Source organism: Ranitomeya variabilis, chromosome 2 (assembly GCF_051348905.1).
Source record: "Ranitomeya variabilis isolate aRanVar5 chromosome 2, aRanVar5.hap1, whole genome shotgun sequence".
NCBI lineage: Eukaryota > Metazoa > Chordata > Amphibia > Anura > Dendrobatidae > Ranitomeya > Ranitomeya variabilis.
The window spans coordinates 635,790,969-635,810,618 of NC_135233.1; the positions used below are offsets into that span (position 1 = coordinate 635,790,969).

Sequence of the window (19,650 nt, forward strand, 5' to 3'; positions counted from 1 at the left end):
GGGCTACCTCAATAGGTTCAAAGGGGGCCTCTGTCAATGCTGTTAGCACTAGGTTCAAGTCCCATGGTACCAAGCTCTGCTTAAGGATGGGCCTAGATCTAGCCGCTGCTCTAATAAACCTGGATACCCAGTAATTGCTTGTTAGATCCAAATTATACAAGACTGCTAATGCCAACACTTGGACCTTAAGAGTGCTCGTGGCCAGACCCATTTCCTAGCCCCATAGCAGGAACTCTAATACCTGGCTTATTTTGACTTTTCCCCCAATCTCCGTCCCTGAGACTGATGGGAACTTTCTCCAGGTTCTGGCGTAAATCCTAGTCGTGGATGCTTTCCTACTTTTAAGTAAAGTATCTACCAAACCCCGAGAAAACCCTTTCTCCCTCAGCAGTGCCCTCTCATACTCCACGCCGTCAGATGTAGGCTGGACACTTGTGGATGGAAGATCGGACCCTGTGACAGGAGATCTGGGAGCTCCGAGAGAACCCATGGGTCAGTGACAGACATTTTTCTTAGCCAGGGAAACCATGGCCTTCAGGGCCAGAATGGAGCTATCAGAATCACAGATGCCCTGTCTTCCCGTATCTTCCTTAGAACTAACAGAATCAGGGCTATATGGGGGGGGGGTTGCTGGGGGGAGGCATATGCCAGCCTGAAGTCCCATGGGATTAGGAGGGCATCCACAGCATGAGGATTCTCTCTGGGGTTTAAAAAACAAAACCGCCTCACCTTCCTGTTCCCCCTGTTGGCAAACAGATCTATGTCCGGGGACCCCCACATCTGTACAATCTGGTCGAAGATAGTCTGGTTCAACGCCCATTCCCCCTGCCTGAACTCATAGTGGCTTAAAAAGTCGGCTGACTTTCTCTCTTCCTTTTATGTGCAGGGATGTTAATGACAGGAGAGGAGTCTCGGCCATCTGAAAATACGATCCGTCACCTCCATCAAAGACCTGGATCGAGTTCCCCCTGGTGAATGATATAGGCCACAGTTACCTGACTGTCTGAGAACACTCTGACATGCCAACCCTGTAGGGATATAAGGATCTCTCTTAGTGCCCGCTCCACGGCCAACAGCTCCATCATATTAGATGACTCTACCTGCTCCAAAGGTGACCAAACCCCCTGGACCCACACCTCTCCCATATGCACCCCACAACCCCTGGGGCTAGCATCTGTAGTAATAATTTGGGAGATATGGTTTACCCAGGCAACCCCTTTAGAGAAATCTGACACTTGTAACCACCAACGTAGGGAGTGTATGATAGAGAGGGACAAACAATTTCCTCTCTAGGCCTCCTTCCAGCCGATGCTGATTATATAACACCTCCCACTGCAGAACCCTAGTATGAAATTGGGCCCAAATCAGATGTGAGAGAGACTAGGAGTGACATTGCCCCCCTAAGGGACATGGTTGGACTACTTATAGTCCTCTGCACCTGATGCCGAACACAGACTACCTTTGACTGTGGTAGATGACACTCCTGCACCCCGGAGCCAAGGACAAGACTAAGAAACTCCTGCACCCTCAGGGGCTGCAACTGTAACTTTTTAAAATTAATAAGCCACCCCAATTTTTCTAAAACCGCTATTACCGCCTCCAATTGAGTCCTGCAGTGCTGGAGTGAGCAGCCAACCATTAGAAAGTCGTCCAGATAGGGGATCACCAGTATGTCCTGCTCATGGAGATGTGCCACCACCTTAGCGGGCACTAAGAGAGATCCTTATATCCCTACAGGGTTGGCATGTCAGAGTGTTCTCAGACAGTCAGGTAACTGTGGCCTATATCATCCACCAGGGGGAACTCGATCCAGGTCTTTGATGGAGGTGACGGATCGTATTTTCAGATGGCCGAGACTCCTCTCCTGTCATTAACATCCCTGCACATAAAAGGAAGAGAGAAAGTCAGCCGACTTTTTAAGCCGCTACGAGTTCAGGCAGGGGGAATGGGCATTGAACCAGACTATCTTTGACCAGATTGTACAGATGTGGGGGTCCCCGGACATAGATCTGTTTGCCAGAGAGAATCCTCATGCTGTGGATGCCCTCCTAATCCCATGGAACTTCAGGCTGGCATATGCCTCCCCCCCCCCCCCAATATAGCCCTGATTCTGTTAGTTCTAAGTAAGATAAGGGAAGACAGGGCATCTATGATTCTGATAGCTCCATTCTGGCCCAGAAGGCCATGGTTTCCCTGGCTAAGAAAAATGTCTGTCACTGACCCATGGGTTCTCTCGGAGCTCCCAGATCTCCTGTCACAGGGTCCGATCTTCCATCCACAAGTGTCCAGCCTACATCTGACGGCGTGGAGTTTGAAAGGGCACTGCTGAAGGGGAAAGGGTTTTCTCGGGGTTTGGTAGATACTTTACTTAAAAGTAGGAAAGCATCCACGACTAGGATTTACGCCAGAACCTGGAGAAAGTTCCCATCAGTCTCAGGGACGAAGATGGGGGAAAAGTTAAAATAAGCCAGGTATTAGAGTTCCTACTATGGGGCTTGGAAATGGGTTACTTTAGTGAATACCCGAGGAGCAGTGGCGAGGCCGAACGGTAGGGTTCTAAACTGAAAATGATTTATCACACTTCCCAGGGACACTGCCACTCTAAGATACTGCTGGAACGTCGCATGTATTGGAATATGATAGTAGGCGTCAGATCTAATACCACCATGAAGCAATCCTTAAAGAACAGTTTTATTGCAGACCTCGCTGACTCCATCTTAAAGGACTGGACCACTAAGAATTCATTTAGACCCCTCAGGTTAATAATGGTCTGAAAGGAACCGTCTGGTTTCTTAATCAGGAAGAGGGGGAAATAGAACCCTTTACCTCTTTCTGATAAAGGAACGTCTATCAGGACAGCTTTCTGCCGAAGTTCCAAGACCTCCGATTCCCAATGCCTGTTGTTCTGCTGGTGAAGAACGAGTGGGAGTCAATTTAAAGCTGTCATGAGGCACTTTCAGGACATGAAACTTAAGACTTGTGGTGATGACACCCTGTATCCACGCACTGTCCGAAATCTCTGACCAGGCCAGGAAGAAAGCAGAGAGCCTCCCCCCAGCTGGGCCGGCAGTCATTGGGGTGTTTTCCTGCGATCTCGGGAGGAGCCGAACATATAGCCTCTACCTTTCTTTTTGTGGTTTCATCTAGCCTTGTCCCTAGATGCTCTCCTATGGCTGGACAACCTTCTACCGAAGTCACCCCTGTATGAAGGACCCGCTAGGCTAGGTAACCTTTTCTCTTCTGTCCCCAGCTCTCTCCAAGAGTTCATCCAATAGTGGTCCAAACAGATGTCTTCCTTCACAAGGGATACTGCATAATTTAGATCTGGCCTGAACATCCCCTGGCCAGCACTTTAGCCATAGAGCTCTGGGTGCAGCATTGGAAAGGGACGCAGTTCTTGCTGCTAGCCTAACAGAGTCTGCTGAAGCGACCGATAGAAAGGCCGCCGCTCCCTGAATCATGGGAAGGATAGTATCCTATCTCTCAAAGCTTTCTCCTTAAGCTGTTCCTCCAACCGGTCTAACCAGACCATTAACAACCTAGCAGTGCAAGTAGCCACCACTGCTGGTCTAAGGGACCCTGCTGATGTTTCCTAGGCGCCCTTCAGAAAAACCTCTGCCCTCCTGTCCAACGGGTCTTTCAAACTTCCCATGTCCTCAAATGGCAGTTTCCTTCCTGGAAGCCTTAGCAATTGCTGTGTCCAGCTTCGGGGCCTTATCCCATGAGGACGAAGCTCATTCCTCAAATGGGTACCTCCTCTTAAAGCCCGGAGGCAGAGACCTTTTTCTTTCAGGCTTCTTCCATTCACGGACAATCAGTGCCCGGATTTTATCATTAAGTGGGAAGGATCTGCGAACCTTCCGATCCAGACCCCTGAACATCACGTCCTGCATGGACCTTTCCGGCCGGGGCTCTACAATACCCATTGTGTTATTAACTGCTTTCACTAGCCGCTCCACTTGCTCAAGCGGAAGGCAGGTACAGCCTGACCAGGCCTCTGACGATGAGGATGATGAAGGGGATGAATCGGAAATGATCTCTCCAGAGTCACTCTCAGACCTTGACGCAGGAGAACTGGGTCTTCTTTCTTCAAGGGGCAATTCTTGGGAAAGGGATCTTACCGAACAACTCTGACCTCTGCTCTAACCATTTCCCTCAATGTGGAGGTAAAGCTCAGAGTCTCCCCCGTCACCATCTGCTGGATGCAAGGCTGGCATAAAATTTTTTCACATAGTACTCAAGTAGCGGAACTCCACAAACTGAACACTCCCTGTGTTTGCCCTTAGAGGTACATTCCTTCCCCTAATAAAACATGGAAAGACAAGTTGAGCTACATCACCAAGTGAACTTTCACAAAGATCACTTACCAGTGACGTATAACTGAATGGTACTGTAATCCTCGGGGGGCCTCTTTCAGCCGAAGGGATGTCCTTATGGGCTGGAGACTCGTCCAGTCTGCTCTTCAGACTGGATCTTGTGTCACCAACACGACCACCTGTTGTGACACTATGCGATCATTGCTGGGTAACTTTCATATGTGGCTTCTCCATCTGCATCTGCTATTCTGGTGACTCCATATTGGAATATGGACTTAGATGCACCTGGCACCCAGAATGGACTCCTTAAATAGCTCCAGCCACTCCCCCCTTTGGTATCACCCCTTTCGGTTGGGCCAGCAGGCTCTTCCAGTGGACTGGCTGATGCTAATATGCAGGCCGCTGGGTGCCTCCCCAAAGGCGCCCCCCCTGGCCTGCGTACGGCAACCCCACATGCAGCCTCTGACCTCGGCTCCAAGCAGTGGCCATTGGCTCCGGCACACCGCCCATCGCTCCGGACCGCGCCTCCCCCCGAATCACCGACGCAGTCGTCATGTTTACCGGCGAGCCTGACACATCATTGGTGCACGACCGGTCACTTCAACAAGGTCCGCCTCCGATATCCAACACGCATGCCCGACCGTGACACCAGGTCACGCCGCGGTCATGTCACGAAGGCTCTGCCCCCAGCCGTGTCATCTGGCGCCCGATGCTGCACACGTCCTGACACACCGTACAGCAACCGGAACCACCGGCCCGCCAGCCACCAGGGAAAACACCGACACAGGCCAGGCACAGCCCCAGGAGATGGACACCCCCGCCGCATATACTCACCTGCACCCGCAGCGCTGGACCACTACAAGCATGCATTACTCCCCAGAGGCTGCTTATTCTGCAGTTGCCTACACGTGCAGTCCCCCTGCAGTGCAGAGCTTCCAGCACACCGGCCAAGCCGAGGCAGGGGACCCCCGCTGCCTGAGTCGACCTGCTGGGCCTGGGTACAGCTTCAATCTTCTACCTTCTTCAAAAAGATATGTCCGAAGAGGTCCCCCTGTCAGGGACAGGAAACCAAATGATTTGGGAGAGAGGTGCCGCCTTTTTATGTCTGTAGGTTTCCTGTCCCTGAAGGGCGGATCCCCTCTCTCTTGTGGTGCTGTCATGGGAGACCGAATAAAACTGTTTTTTTTTTAGTTTATGTTCAATCCATCCCTTTAAAACAAGACAGTTGATGTTAAATTGGCTTTTAGTTGCTGGGGTCACATTGCAATTATTAGGAAATGGTCCAGATACTGGACAATCAATATTCCTTGTTCCCTCAAGAAAGCCATAACCTCTGCCACCAACTTGGAAGGCATCTGAATTGGTAATGCTGAATGTTTTCTCTCTCTTTCAATGCAAATCTTAACTAACGCTGACTGTGAGGATGAATGGGCACATGATAGCATACTTCTTTGAGATCTAGCATACACATTACCATGTTTTCCCTTGATCATTGGAATTGTAGATCTAATCGATTCCATTTTGAACTTTTGTAGGATCTGTTAAGAGACTTTAGATTTATTATTGTCTGATAGTCGTCCCCAGATTTGTTTTTGTTTTTTAAATTGAAAATACTAGGCTAGAATAGCATGCCCAAAACCATTCTGTTTCTGGCACGGGAATTACTGCCCCTGAATCCACCAACCTCTTTACGTCCGTCAGTAGTCTTCTTGAGACCTGTGGGGACTTAATGGTTGTTAAGTGGAATCTCCCATGAGGGATCTGCACAAACTGTATTTTGCATCCTTCCCCTGTTTTTGAAGTATCCATGGGTTTTTAGATACTTCTGTCCAGGCACTGAGAAAGTATTGGAGTCTTGCCCCCATTTTCTTTGCATCATTGTCTACCCAAGCTATATGATGAACTGGGAAAGGTATTTCTACCTTTGCCTCCCTTCGGGTAGCTCCATCTACCTGTTTTCCCTTTACCTGTATATTCCGTTTTTTTATGGGAACGAGGACTACGAAAGGACAAAACTCTTTTTTGGTATTTCTTCTTCAAAACCTTTCTTCTCATCCGAGACTCTTTCCAGAAAGCTGTCTAGTACTGGACCAAATAATTGAAGGCTGGAACTGGGAATGGAGCACAATTTGACTATCCCACACCAGATTTTTAGCCAGATCGTTAACCTAGCAGTGTTGGAGACTGCCCCATTCCTTGCGGCAAACCTAATTGACTCGATTGATGCATCAGCCATAAATCCTGTTGCCATTTTTAGTAATGGAACAGATTCAAGGATCTCATCCTTGGATGTCTTTTGCCTTAGATAAACCTAACTCCTCTATCCATTTATTCATGGATCTTGCTACAGTGGTGGCTGCTATGGTAGCCTTAATTATTATTGCAGATGCTTCCCACGTTTTTTTTTATTTTTAGAAGAAAATCTGCCTTTCTGTCCATAGTGCCCTTCAAATATGATGAGTGATGAAATGGGATAGAGGTTTTCTTTGCTACCCTGGCTATGGGGATATCAACTTTAGGAATCTCTTCCTATAATTTTATTTTTTCAGGCTCAAAAAGGAAGACATGATTTGAAACTTCTTGGAATAATTAGGCTCTTTTCCACATCTTCCCACTAAAGACCATATATGTTAACTGGAAATACTCTGTTCATACAGCTTATACGGTTCATCCTCTGAACATTTCATCCTGTATTAAGGAGGGCTGGAGTGGATCCTTAACCTTCATGGTATTTGTCACGGCTGATAAGGAGTGTCAGTGTCTTCCCAAAGGAAAAGGTATTTCTTTTTCTCCTCTGGGGGGATTGAGATAAATACATCCCTTTTCCTCCTGTTCAGGGTCAGCGTAACCTGACAACTCTTCCTCCTCTGAACTGGATTCCATTTTCCACTGTGGCCTTTTTTTTGCCTCGGAGCCATCCAGGAGGATTGCAGGGAAACTAACTCAGTGCCGGAATTTTGAACCTCATCTCTTATTATGCTGGAACGCACACTGGGTACTAAGGGCCGGTGCGTCATCACCTAAGTATCCCGGAAGCGCCCTGGCATTCAGTCTTCAGGGCGCACAGGAGCAGAGTGTAGGTATGGGGCAATGTGAACCGGGAGTATCCTGAGGGGGAAGCAGTTCATCCCAGCAGCCACATCTCAACTGGACAGGCTGAGGGACCCCTTGATAAGCTGGGTGTCGGTCTCCAGACTCACGGCGGGGAAGAGATGCGAGGACCCCATCCTCCTGCACCTGACATAAGGAGCTCCCTCTCGACTGGAAAATGTAAGTACACCTCTGCATCTGTCCCTGATAGGGACAGGAAAAAACACTGAGGGTTGGTGGAAGGCAATGACCCTTTAACCTCTTATGTGCTCCTGTCCCTATCAAGGATATGAAGGACAACCTCCTGATGGTTCTGTCAGGAGGGACATCCTGGATAAGCACAGTCAGCTGCCCAATGAAGAACAGAGCATGTAAACAAACTGAAAGCCGAAAATATATGAATTTCCAGAAGAACAATAAGTAGAAACAAAACAAAATTGTATACAGGTGTGTTCCACTGCAACACAGCACAGATTAGCTTGAAATGATTTGGGGATTTTGGGGTTGGATAACCTCTAAGTATTACAACATATATTGAAATTAGCAATCACCTATGAAACTTACACAGCAATTTTTCTTCATAGGAACAGAAAGAGTTAAGAGACAGGGGCTTTCAGAAGACCCCTAGCTGCCATGGCAACCCAAGAGCAGCCAGCAAGTGGGGAAATGTGCATCAGAACTTGTCCACTAGCTAGATTGCAACAACTAAATGCTGCATCAAATGGCATTTAAGTGTTTAAAACAGCAGTAAGAGACTGGTCCTGGCTGTAAAACACAACTGGCACCAGCTGTATGTGGTGCGGACTAAGCTCCCATCTTGTACATTTATTGCATCAATGGAACCTACAAGAAAAAAGATTGTATTACCTGGCATAATGCTGCTTCCAGGCTCATTCTCTGGCAAAATTAATTCTCCAAGACCAGATCGTGGGCCTGATCCAAGAAATCGAATGTCATTGGCAATCTTCATTAGGCTACAAGCCACAGTGTTCAAAGCGCCACTCAATTCAACCAGTGCATCATGGGCAGCAAGAGCTTCAAATTTGTTTGGAGCAGTAATAAATGGTAGTCCTGTGGGAATATTAAAATAAAACATAACATTTTTTAGCATAATATTTGCAGGAGACCTAAGACAGCAAGAAATGCACTCTTATGTACTATCAAAACTAAATAATATTCTTATATTCCAAGTCATAACTTTTTTTCTGTTAACATACAAGTGCACAAATATGGTATGATCAATATACAAAGTTACCGTAATCTGCGGACTATAAGATGCTCTCCAAATTCTGGGGAGGAAAAAAGGATTTATTTTTTTTTACATGTTTTAAATAAAATGGTGGTGCGTCTTATAGTCCCATTTTATAGTAGTTTACCGGAGGTGGGAGTCGTGTGTTGACTACTGTGGAGCATGGTCACAGGAGGCAGGGTTGCTGCTTCAGGAACCCAGCGGCGGCAAGAGTGCGGCTATGCTGCGAGCCCAGGACTGGGAGGAGTGAATGTCCCAGCGCAAAGGGCCCTGGGCTCTCCTAAGATGTCGGTGCTCAGCGGATCCTCCTTCCCATTGATTTCCCTATGGTGGACTTCTGTAAAATGGCCGCCGGAGAAGGAGCATGTGCAGATTGAGATCTCTCAGTGAAATCAAAGGAAGTCTCCACTCAGCGCCGACATCTTATGAGAGCCAAGGGTCTGCAGCGCCAGGACATCCCCTTCTCCAAGCCCGGTGCCTGCAACATCGCCCACATGCCTCATGTGACCCCGCTGCACCGTAACCAGCCCTATTTCTGCCCCGGCAAGTTACCTTCAGATTATAAGAGGCCCCCCATAATCGTCCCATATTTGGTGGGAAAAAATGCATCTTAGAACCCGAAAGACATGGTATATAAATGGACCGTGCGTCATCACACTGCAATGAATAAATGAATTCCACTATTGCTGTACACGTTTAAAAAAAAAAAAGTGTGGTGTGAAGACACATTGTATCTTAATTAACCAGATGACCATTTTAAGCAAGCCAGAAAGAATAGACTTATCTATATAACTAATATGGAGAAACAAGAGTCAAATGAGCTAAATAAAACAAAAATAGTACCATCAAGTTATATTTATTGAAAATTTATAGGACAATAAAAACATCATATATATTAGTATCACAAAAGTGAAATAGTGACTATATCAAGGTGCGCCTAAAATTCCAGGTACATAAGATAGAACAGTGATGTCCAAATAATTCCGATAAATGCAGTTTATACCACATGTGTGGGAGCAATCAATATATGTGTGTGCTCACATGTGTGAAATAGTGGTAACATAGCCTCCGCTATCTAGCACACCTTACATTGCCATGCCGCATTTACCGTATCACTACCAAAGACAAAAACATATTGTTATATAGAGATAAATTACCCATAGATGTCAGTGGTGGTCCGTCCTGGTCCTGGATATGTGCCCCGACGCGCGTTTCGCGTTGGTATGTGCCCGCTTCCTCAGGGGGTGTGGCTAATAAGGGATCCCAGCCCCTCTTATATAGTGACTAAATTAAGCCATGTGACGGTATTAACGATAACGTACATACTCACATTCCGGTGTCCGTCAGGTCCCTAGCTGTCTGCTTCCCACACTGACTGAGTGCCGGCCGTAAAGTGAAAGCAGAGCACAGCGGTGACGTCACCGCTGTGCTCTGCTTTTACTTTCCGGCCGGCAGTCAGTCAGTGCGGGAAGCAGACGGCTAGGGACCTGACGGACACCGGAATGTGAGTATGTACGTTTTGTTTTTTTTTTTACATTTACGATGGTAACCAGGGTAAACATCGGGTTACTAAGCGCGGCCCTGCGCTTAGTAACCCGATGTTTACCCTGGTTACAAGCGAACGCATCGCTGGATCGCTGTCACACACACCGATCCAGCGATGACAGCGGGAGATCCAGCGACGAAATAAAGTTCCAAACGATCTGCTACGACGTACGATTCTCAGCAGGGTCCCTGATCGCTGCTGCGTGTCAGACACAGCGATATCGTATGGATATCGCTGGAACGTCACGGATCGTGCCGTCGTAGCGACAAAAGTGCCACTGTGAGACGGTACCCTAAGCCTGTAATATTTTGTCTTTTAAGTTGACATTTGATATAACATGTTTTTTATTTTCCCAAGGGTAAAAGGAGAAACTGGACCCCGAAAGTTATTGTACAATTTGTCCTGACTACGCCGATACCCCATATGTGGGGGGGAACCACTGTTTGGGCGCACGACAGGGATCGGAAGGGAAGGAGCGCCATTTGACTTTTTGAATGAAAAATTGGCTCCAATCTTTAGCAGACACCATGTCGCGTTTGGAGAGCCCCTGTGTGCCTAAACATTGGAGCTCCCCCACAAGTGACCCGATTTTGGAAACTAGACCCCCCAAGGAACTTATCTAGATGTATAGTGAGCACTTTGAACCCCCAGGTGCTTCACAAATTGATCCTTAAAAATGAAAAAGTACTTTTTTTTTCTTTTTTCACAAAAAATTTGTTTTAGCCTCAATTTTTTCATTTTCACATGGGCAACAGGATAAAATGGATCCTAAAATTTGTTGGGCAATTTCTCCTGAATACACCGATACCTCATGTGGGGGTAAACCACTGTTTGGGCACATAGTAGGGCTCGGAAGGGAGGGAGCGCCATTTGACTTTTTGAATAAAAAATTAGCTCCAATCGTTAGCGGACACCATGTCACGTTTGGAGAGCCCCTGTGTGTCTAAACATTGGAGCCCCCCCCCCAAGTGACCCCATTTTGGAAACTAGACTTCCCAAGGAACTAATTTAGATGTGCGGTGAGCACTTTCAACCCCCAAGTGCTTCACAGAAGTTTATAACGCAGAGCCGTGGAAATAAAAAAATCATTTTTTTCCTCAAAAATTATTTTTAGCCCGCAATTTTTGATTTTCACAAGGGTAACAGGAGAAATCGGACCCCAAAAGTTGTTGTCCAGTTTGTCCTGAGTACACTGATACTCCATATGTGGGAGGGGGGGGGGGGGGGTTTGGGGAACCACTGTTTGGGCACACATCGGGGCTCGGAAGGGACGTAGTGACGTTTTGAATGCAGACTTTGATGGAATGGTCTGCGGGCGTCATGTTACGTTTGCAGAGCCCCTGATGTGCCTAAACAGTAGAAACACCCCACAAGTGACCCTATTTTGGAAATAAAAACCCCCAAGGAACTTATCTAGATGTGTGGTGAGCACTTTGAACCCCAAAGTGCTTCACAGAATTTTATAACGCAGAGCCGTGAAAATAAAAAAATCTTTTTTTTCCCACAAAAATAATTTACCCCCATTTTTTAAATTTCCCAAGGGTAACAGGAGAAATTAGACCCCCAAAGTTGTTGTGCAATTTTTCCTGAGTACGCTTATGCCCCATTTGTTTGGGTAAACCACTGTTTGGGCGCACGTCGGGGCTCAGAATGGAGGGAGCACAATTTGACTTTTTGAGTGCAAAATTGGCTGTCACGTTTGGAGACCCCCTGATGTGCCTAAACAGTGGAAACCCCTCAATTCTAACTCCAACCCTAACCCCAACACACCCCTAACAATAATCCCAACCCTAACCCCAACACACCCCTAACAATAATCCCAACCCTAACAACAACCCTAACCCCAACACACCCCTAACCCTAATCCCAACCCTAACCATAACCCTGACCACAAGCCTAACCTTATCACACCCCTAACCCTAATCTTAATCCTATTTCCAACCCTAACCCTAATTTTAACCCTAACTCTAATTTCAACCCTAACCCTAAGGCTATGTGCCCACGTTGCGGATTTGTGTGAGGATTTTTCTGCATCGTTTTTGAAAAATCCACAGGATTTACCATGGATTTCCAGTGTTTTTTGTGCCGATTTCACATGCAGATTCCTATTGAGGAACAGGTGTAAAACACTGCGGAATCCACACAAAGAATTGACATGCTGCGGAAAATACAATGCAGCATTTCCGCGCTGTATTTTCCGCACCATGGGCACAGCGGATTTGGTTTTCCATAGGTTTACATGGTACTGTAAACGTGATGGAAAACTGCTACGAATGCGCAGTGGCCAATCCGCTGCGGATCCGCAGCCAAATCCGCACTGTGTGCACATAGCCTAAAACTAACCCTAATTGCAACCCTAACCCTAATTCTAACCCTAACCCTAATTGCAACCCTAACCGCAACCCTAACCCTAATTCTAACCCTAATTACAACCCTTATTGCAGCATCGGCCATGGCTGGATTGTAATACTTCACCAATTTTCATTGGTGAAATATTATGATTGCTCTGATTGAAAGTGAAACAGTCACTTTCAACAGCCAATCAGAGCGATCGTAGCCATGGGGGGGTGAAGCCACCCCCCCGATCTCAAGTACAACACCCCCTGTACCTGCAGGGCGGGTGAAATTAGTTAACCCTTTCACCCGAATGATGCAGGAATACGATCATTCTGTGACGCCGCATATGCGTCACAGGTCAGATTGGCACCGACTTTCATGACGCATACGCTGTGTCACAGGTCGGGAAGGGGTCAGAAGTCAAAAAATGACAATACAACAACCCTTGTACCAGTAAAGTCCATATGACTATAGATATATATAAGATACAATCCAAAAGCCCTATAATGGTGCCTTATTTAGCACCATTATAGGGCTTACACCTTGTTGAGTCTTTTTGTATATTATTGTCTACCAATTTTGGGGACGCCCAACTTCGGACATATAGATTTTCATATTGTGTGCATTTATTGAGCTGTATATTCCCACTCAATTTGATTGTGATTCACAGCATTGGGGACAATCGTCTCATTTGATACATATACTGGGGCTTGAGTCATTGTTATTTATACATTGCATATATTCCTTCTGGATTATATCTTATATATCTATCTATAGTCATATGAACTTTACTGGTACCAGGGTTGTTGTATTGTCATTTTTTGACTTTTAAATGTTATTATTCACTGTGTGCTTTTTGTGGTCAATAAAGATATTATATATATTTTTCCTGTATTGAGCCTTTTATGCATAGGTCTTTTTTTTTTTTTACGCACAGATATATTTTTCTATGCATGTCGCAGCACCCTCTTTTTTATACTTCCCATAGAATTTTTTGTAGTGCACCCTACCTTCTAGCCACACTTCAGTTATAGACTTGACATACAATCATTGAGGTTATTAATCGTTGTCTGGCACACTAATCATTAAGGTTCACTACTGGCAGCTCCCTTTCAAATCTCTGACCAACAACATCTCAGATGTGCTTGATGGGAGAGAAGTCTGAAGACGCTGCAGGCCATAGTCATGTGTTTAGACCAAGCAGGCCTAGAACGAGTAACATGCGGCCGGCTGTTGTCACGTTTATAAAAAAAAAAAGGCTTCTGGTACACTTTTACGTACCCTAGTGAAGGCCTCTATGACATTGTCCCCATGTTCTTCAGAACAAGTTCCAGTTATCATTGCATCCAAGACAAACGCAGGACCCATTGCTGAAGAGGAAAGACCTCTACTCCAATGCAGTCTTGTTGTGCACCAGGATGGCCTTTAAGAGTGGTTGGTGTGAAGTTAATGGAACACATGTAGTTGGCTTGTAACCAAAATGTTGTGTAGACATTGCTGGATGCTATAGGTTTAGTATAGAACATCTAATTTCACTCGCAGTGCAGAAAGGATCACTACCCACCATTCTTCAAATCTAATGAAACCATATGGGCAATGCTATAAATGAGGTGGCATTTTGTACGCAAAATGGAAATATGCTCGATGGAAAACAAGACTTTCAATAGTTGTGAATTACTTATAAACATTTGATAGAAAAAGCTAAAACACATCCTTTTTTATAACATATTTTTGCAAATAATATATGGTAGTGAAAGTGTTCATGACACCCGAATAAAAGTTAAGGTTTTTATTCCATTTTTATTAACAGAAAAAAAAAACAAACAAAAAAAAAAACACACACCATTCAAAACATACCTGTGAGTTCAGATACTTTGGAAGCAACTTTTTCAGCAAATCCAATTCTAGTATTTAGCCCAGTTCCAACTGCTGTGCCACCAGCTGCCAACTCGTAGACTCTTGGTAAAGCTGCTTCAATTCTAGCAATGCCATATTTTATCTGTTGAACATAGGCACTGAACTCCTGAAGAAAAAAATGAATAAATATATACAAATAAAATATCTGTATATTTTATATACATATACAATTATAAAGATATTCGCTTTTTCTAGGGCTCTTGATAAACCTTTACAATTTATTATTATCTTCAAATATATAACATTGGGATTATTTTCATTCATTGAGATTCGAGGAGACTTTACTGGCAACAACAATGAATGTCACATATTTGCTGACGGAGATAAAAAAAAACAAAAAAAAAAACGAAAAAGGCTGTAGAGAAGAACACGAGAAGCGACTGTAATTAGTGAGCCAGTATACAGTTAGGTCCATATATATTTGGACAGAGACAACATTTTTCTAATTTTGGTTATGGACATTACCACAATGAATTTTAAACAAAACAATTCAGATGCAGTTGAAGTTCAGACTTTCAGCTTTCATTTGAGGGTATCCACATTAAAATTGGATGAAGGGTTAAGGAGTTTCAGCTCCTTAATATGTGCCACCCTGTTGTTAAAGGGACCAAAAGTAATTGGACAATTGACTCCAAGGCTATTTCATGGACAGGTGTGGGCAATCCCTTCGTTATGTCATTCTTAATTAAGCAGATAAAAGGCCTGGAGTTGATTTGAAGTGTGGTGTTTGCATTTGGAAGGTTTTGCTGTGAAGTAAACATGCGGTCAAAGGAGCTCTCCATGCAGGTGAAGCAAACCATCCTTAAGCTGCGAAAACAGAAAAAACCCATCCGAGAAATTGCTACAATATTAGGAGTGGCAAAATTTACAGTTTGGTACATCCTGAGAAAGAAAGAAAGCACTGGTGAACTCAACAATGCAAAAAGACCTGGGCGCCCACGGAAGACAACAGTGGTGGATGATCGCAGAATAAGCTCCATGGTGAAGAGAAACCCCTTCACAACAGCCAACCAAGTGAAGAACACTCTCCAGGAGGTCGGCGTATCAATATCCAAATCTACCATAAAGAGAAGACTGCATGAAAGTAAATACAGAGGGTTCACTGCACGGTGCAAGCCACTCATAAGCATCAAGAATAAAAAGGCTAGACTGGACTTTGCTAAAAAACATCTAAAAAAGCCAGCACAGTTCTGGAATAACATTCTTTGGACAGATGAAACAAAGATCAACCTCTACCAGAATGATGGCAAGAGAAAAGTATGGCGAAGGCGTGGTACAGCTCATGATCCAAAGCATACCACATCATCTGTAAAACATGGTGGAGGCAGTGTGATGGCTTGGGCATGCATGGCTGCCAGTGGCACTGGGTCACTAGTGTTTATTGATGATGTGACACAGGACAGAAGCAGCCGAATGAATTCTGAGGTATTCAGAGACATACTGTGTGCTCAGATCCAGCCAAATGCAGCCAAACTGATTGGTCGTCGTTTCATACTACAGATGGACAATGACCCAAAACATAAAGCCAAAGCAACCCAGGAGTTAATTAAAGCAAAGAAGTGGAATATTCTTGAATGGCCAAGTCAGTCACCTGATCTCAACCCAATTGAGCATGTATTTCACTTGTTAAAGACTAAACTTCAGACAGAAAGGCCCACAAACAAACAGCAACTGAAAACCACCGCAGTGAAGGCCTGGCAGAGCATCAAAAAGGAGGAAACACAGCGTCTGGTGATGTCCATGAGTTCAAGACTTTAGGCAGTCATTGCCAACAAAGGGTTTTCAACCAAGTATTAAAAATGAACATTTCATTTAAAATTATTGAATCTGTCCAATTACTTTTGGTCCCTTTAAAAACAGGGTGGCACATGTTAAGTAGCTGAAACTCCTTAACCCTTCATCCAATTTTAATGTGGATACCCTCAAATGAAAGCTGAAAGTCTGAACTTCAACTGCATCTGAATTGTTTTGGTTAAAATTCATTGTGGTAATGTCTATAACCAAAATTAGAAAAATGTTGTCTCTGTCCAAATATATATGGACCTAACTGTAAGTAAAACTAAAGAATAAACCGTAACCAAAGAGCATTTACATTGGAATAGCTTTAGAAACAACTATTCTTTTGGCACTGCAAAATGGCTGGCACAATTTTCTATACATCTGAATGGTTGCTCCACTGTGTACTGTATGCGGCACGATAAAGCTAGAGTATGAAAATTATTGGCACAGCAACAATCTGCAATTTTAAAAATGCAAGTTAAAAAATTGAAATCTGCAGTTCTATGCAGGTAGAACACAATGTGGTCATGAGTTTACCATAAGAGCTGGTTCTGCATGGTGGCCACGACGAGGAGAATATTGAAGAGTTGCTACTGCACAAGCTCTTACAATCGTTACTGTGGCCAGTAATAAAAAGCAGTAAACAGCAATGTTAAAAGGTTTATAATTCACATCAGTAACATTAATATTAACAATATACTAATCATACACTTATGCGAGTCATATTTGTCCCCCTGTGTATATGAAATACATTTATTCAACAATGTTTACAAACAGATTTTTTCATTTAGGTCCCTTTCACAAATCAGTTTTTTGCCATCAGTTGCAATCCGTCGAATATTGAAAAAAACCCGGATGCGGCGACTGATGCCGCCAAATCCATTTTTTTCTCATAGACTGGTATTAGCGACGGATTGTGACGGATGGCCTCACGTTTCATCTGTCGTTCGCCGGATACGTCGAAAATTGTTTGTCCGGCGGCCAGAGAAAGTAACATTTTTTGTGTATGTCGAAAAAACGGACAGCGACAGATCCATCGCCATTCGTCGTTTGCTAGAATTGAAGCCTATGGCGCCGGTTCCGTCAAATGATGGAATCCGGCGACGGATTTCCGTTTTTTTTTAACTGAGCATGCTCCAATCCAGTTAGCCAGATCCGCTAGTCGGATCCGTCGCAACAGTTTTTCACAATCTGCGATGGATCCGTCGATACAAAGGATTGTGACTGACGGCAAAAAACTGATGTGTGAAAGGGGCCTTATAATTCCAGGGGTCAGAGCTTTACATACACCATATTGACTGTAACTTTAACCCTTTAGTGACAGACAATCTTTACCTGAAGGATCAAGACCAATATTTCAAAACTGACCAGTAGTAATAACTCCGGAACGCATCAACGACGCAGTGATGCGGAAAATGTTTTTTCATCACACATTGTACTAGTGTTAGAGGTAAAATTTAGGTCAATAGGTTTTGCTTTTTTGTATGAAAATGAGATTTGATTAAAATTTAGAAATGTTCAAACTTGCATAAATTCATCTAAATCATTTATACCGCATAGTGAATGGCATAGAAAATAAAACCAATGATTGCTCAGAAAAACAGAAGATAATGATGCAGCACTCACCGGATTGCTGTGTGCCCAGAGTCCTTTATTATACCATCAAAGGTTTAGACAAGGTGTTGAGGTCGGGCAGGTGTGTATAGGCATGCAGGGAACACAGACGGGCGATGGATGTTTTGCGTGCTTAACGCTTCAACGTCTGTGTTTCCCGCATGCCTATACACATCTGCCCGATCTCAACACCTTGTCTAAACCTTTTATGGTATAATAAAGGACTCTGGGCACACAGCAATCCGGTGAGTGCTGCATCATTATGTTCGTTTTTTCTCAGCATACATATGTTTTTCACGCTGAGCACCGTCTACTGGCTGCAGATTACAGATAATCATCAAGTTAATTAGGATCGTATCCGGACATGACAATTGAGTGTCATCTTGGTGCCGTTCACCTGTCGATATTTCTTTGGCTGCAAAAAACAATTATTGACCAGCTATTGGTTTGTTCTTTCTGCCTCCCAAAGATCGCAATAAGGCCCTTTTCACACATCAGTTTTTTGCCATCAGTCGCAATCCGTCGAATTTTGCAAAAAAACGGATCCGGCGACTGATGTTTTTTTCTCATAGACTTGTATTAGCAACGGATTGCCTCATGTTTCATCCGTCGTTCGTCGAAAACTGTTTGTCCGGCAGCCGGGGACAACCGACAAAGTAACGTTTTTTGTGTACGTCGAAAAAACGGACAGCGACGGATCAGTCGTTAACTAGAATGGAAGCCTGTGGCGCCGGATCTATCAAATGACAGAATCCAGCGAGGGATTCAGTTTTTTTTCACTCAGCATGCTCCGATCCAATTAGCCAGATCCACTAGTCGGATCCGTCCAAAAAACGGATCCGTCATATCAGTTTTTCACAATCTGTGATGGATCCGTCGAGCCAACGGATTGTGATTGATGGCAAAAACTGTGTGAAAGGGGCCTAAGGCCCAATTCACATTTACCCTGCGCTCTGCGGAAAGTGCTTACCAAGGGGTTTCCGTGTAAATCTCTGACAGACAAAACTCACTGTAGTGAGGCTGATGGAGTAATTTTTAACTCCCACCTGGCCTGCAGGTCGGCCGTTGTCCTCTCCTTTTATGCATCTTTTTAGGCAATGCACAAAAGCGCGGTCAACCAAAGTTTTGAGCACCTTTGAAAAGACGGACACCGCCAGAGTCTAGAGTAACTCTGCTGCCTCATTAATGAATGGTTTAGTCTGAGATGTAGATGGAAACCCTAAAGCAAGTGCTCAGCATAGAGCACAGGATAAAATGTGTACTGATCCAAAATGTTCTGTACTCCAAAATACTACCAATAAAAGCTTAAACTCAGCCCACAAAAGACAAAAAAAAATCCAAACTAAGGTTGTTCACCCGTTAACTGAAATATAGCAGGCTTCCACATTACTGGTAGCACAAAGGCTCTGGAAAAGCACCATGGCTCCCCAAAAAGAAATTGGGCAAAATGCATGCTGCCAAATCTAAACGCCCCCTTCCCTTCTGAACCCCACAATGAGCCTAAACTGCATTTAAAATTCCCATTTTTCAGTTTTTCTGTAGCAATGAGAGCCCGCTTAATTTACAGGGTGCATGTCTCCTGAAGCACGAGCTAGGCATAGTGTATAAAATATAGAAGGAGAGGACCACGATGCCACCTTATATATCTGATCAATCGACACGTCCACCCAGGAAACTGCAATGGCTCTTGTAGAGAGAGCCCCCAGATCCCCTGGAATCAATCACTATTACTTATGGATCCAAGAAGTATCGTTTCTCATTGCGGAGAGTGACATGTTAAGCATGTCGAGGTGAGGAGGCTC

At 44.6% G+C, this 19,650-nt stretch overlaps 1 protein-coding gene across 1 annotated transcript in view; it reads right to left on the reverse strand.

Annotated features, from left to right (window-relative positions):
- Nucleotides 1-19,650, reverse strand: part of FH (fumarate hydratase) — a 132,627-nt gene that overhangs the window by 29,577 nt on the left and 83,400 nt on the right. The window contains exons 6-7 of the mRNA XM_077289095.1: nt 14,396-14,561; nt 8,274-8,477 (exon numbers count right to left, since the gene is read on the reverse strand). Coding sequence (XP_077145210.1) covers nt 8,274-8,477; nt 14,396-14,561 — 370 coding nt within the window. The remainder of the gene's footprint in view (nt 1-8,273; nt 8,478-14,395; nt 14,562-19,650) is intronic.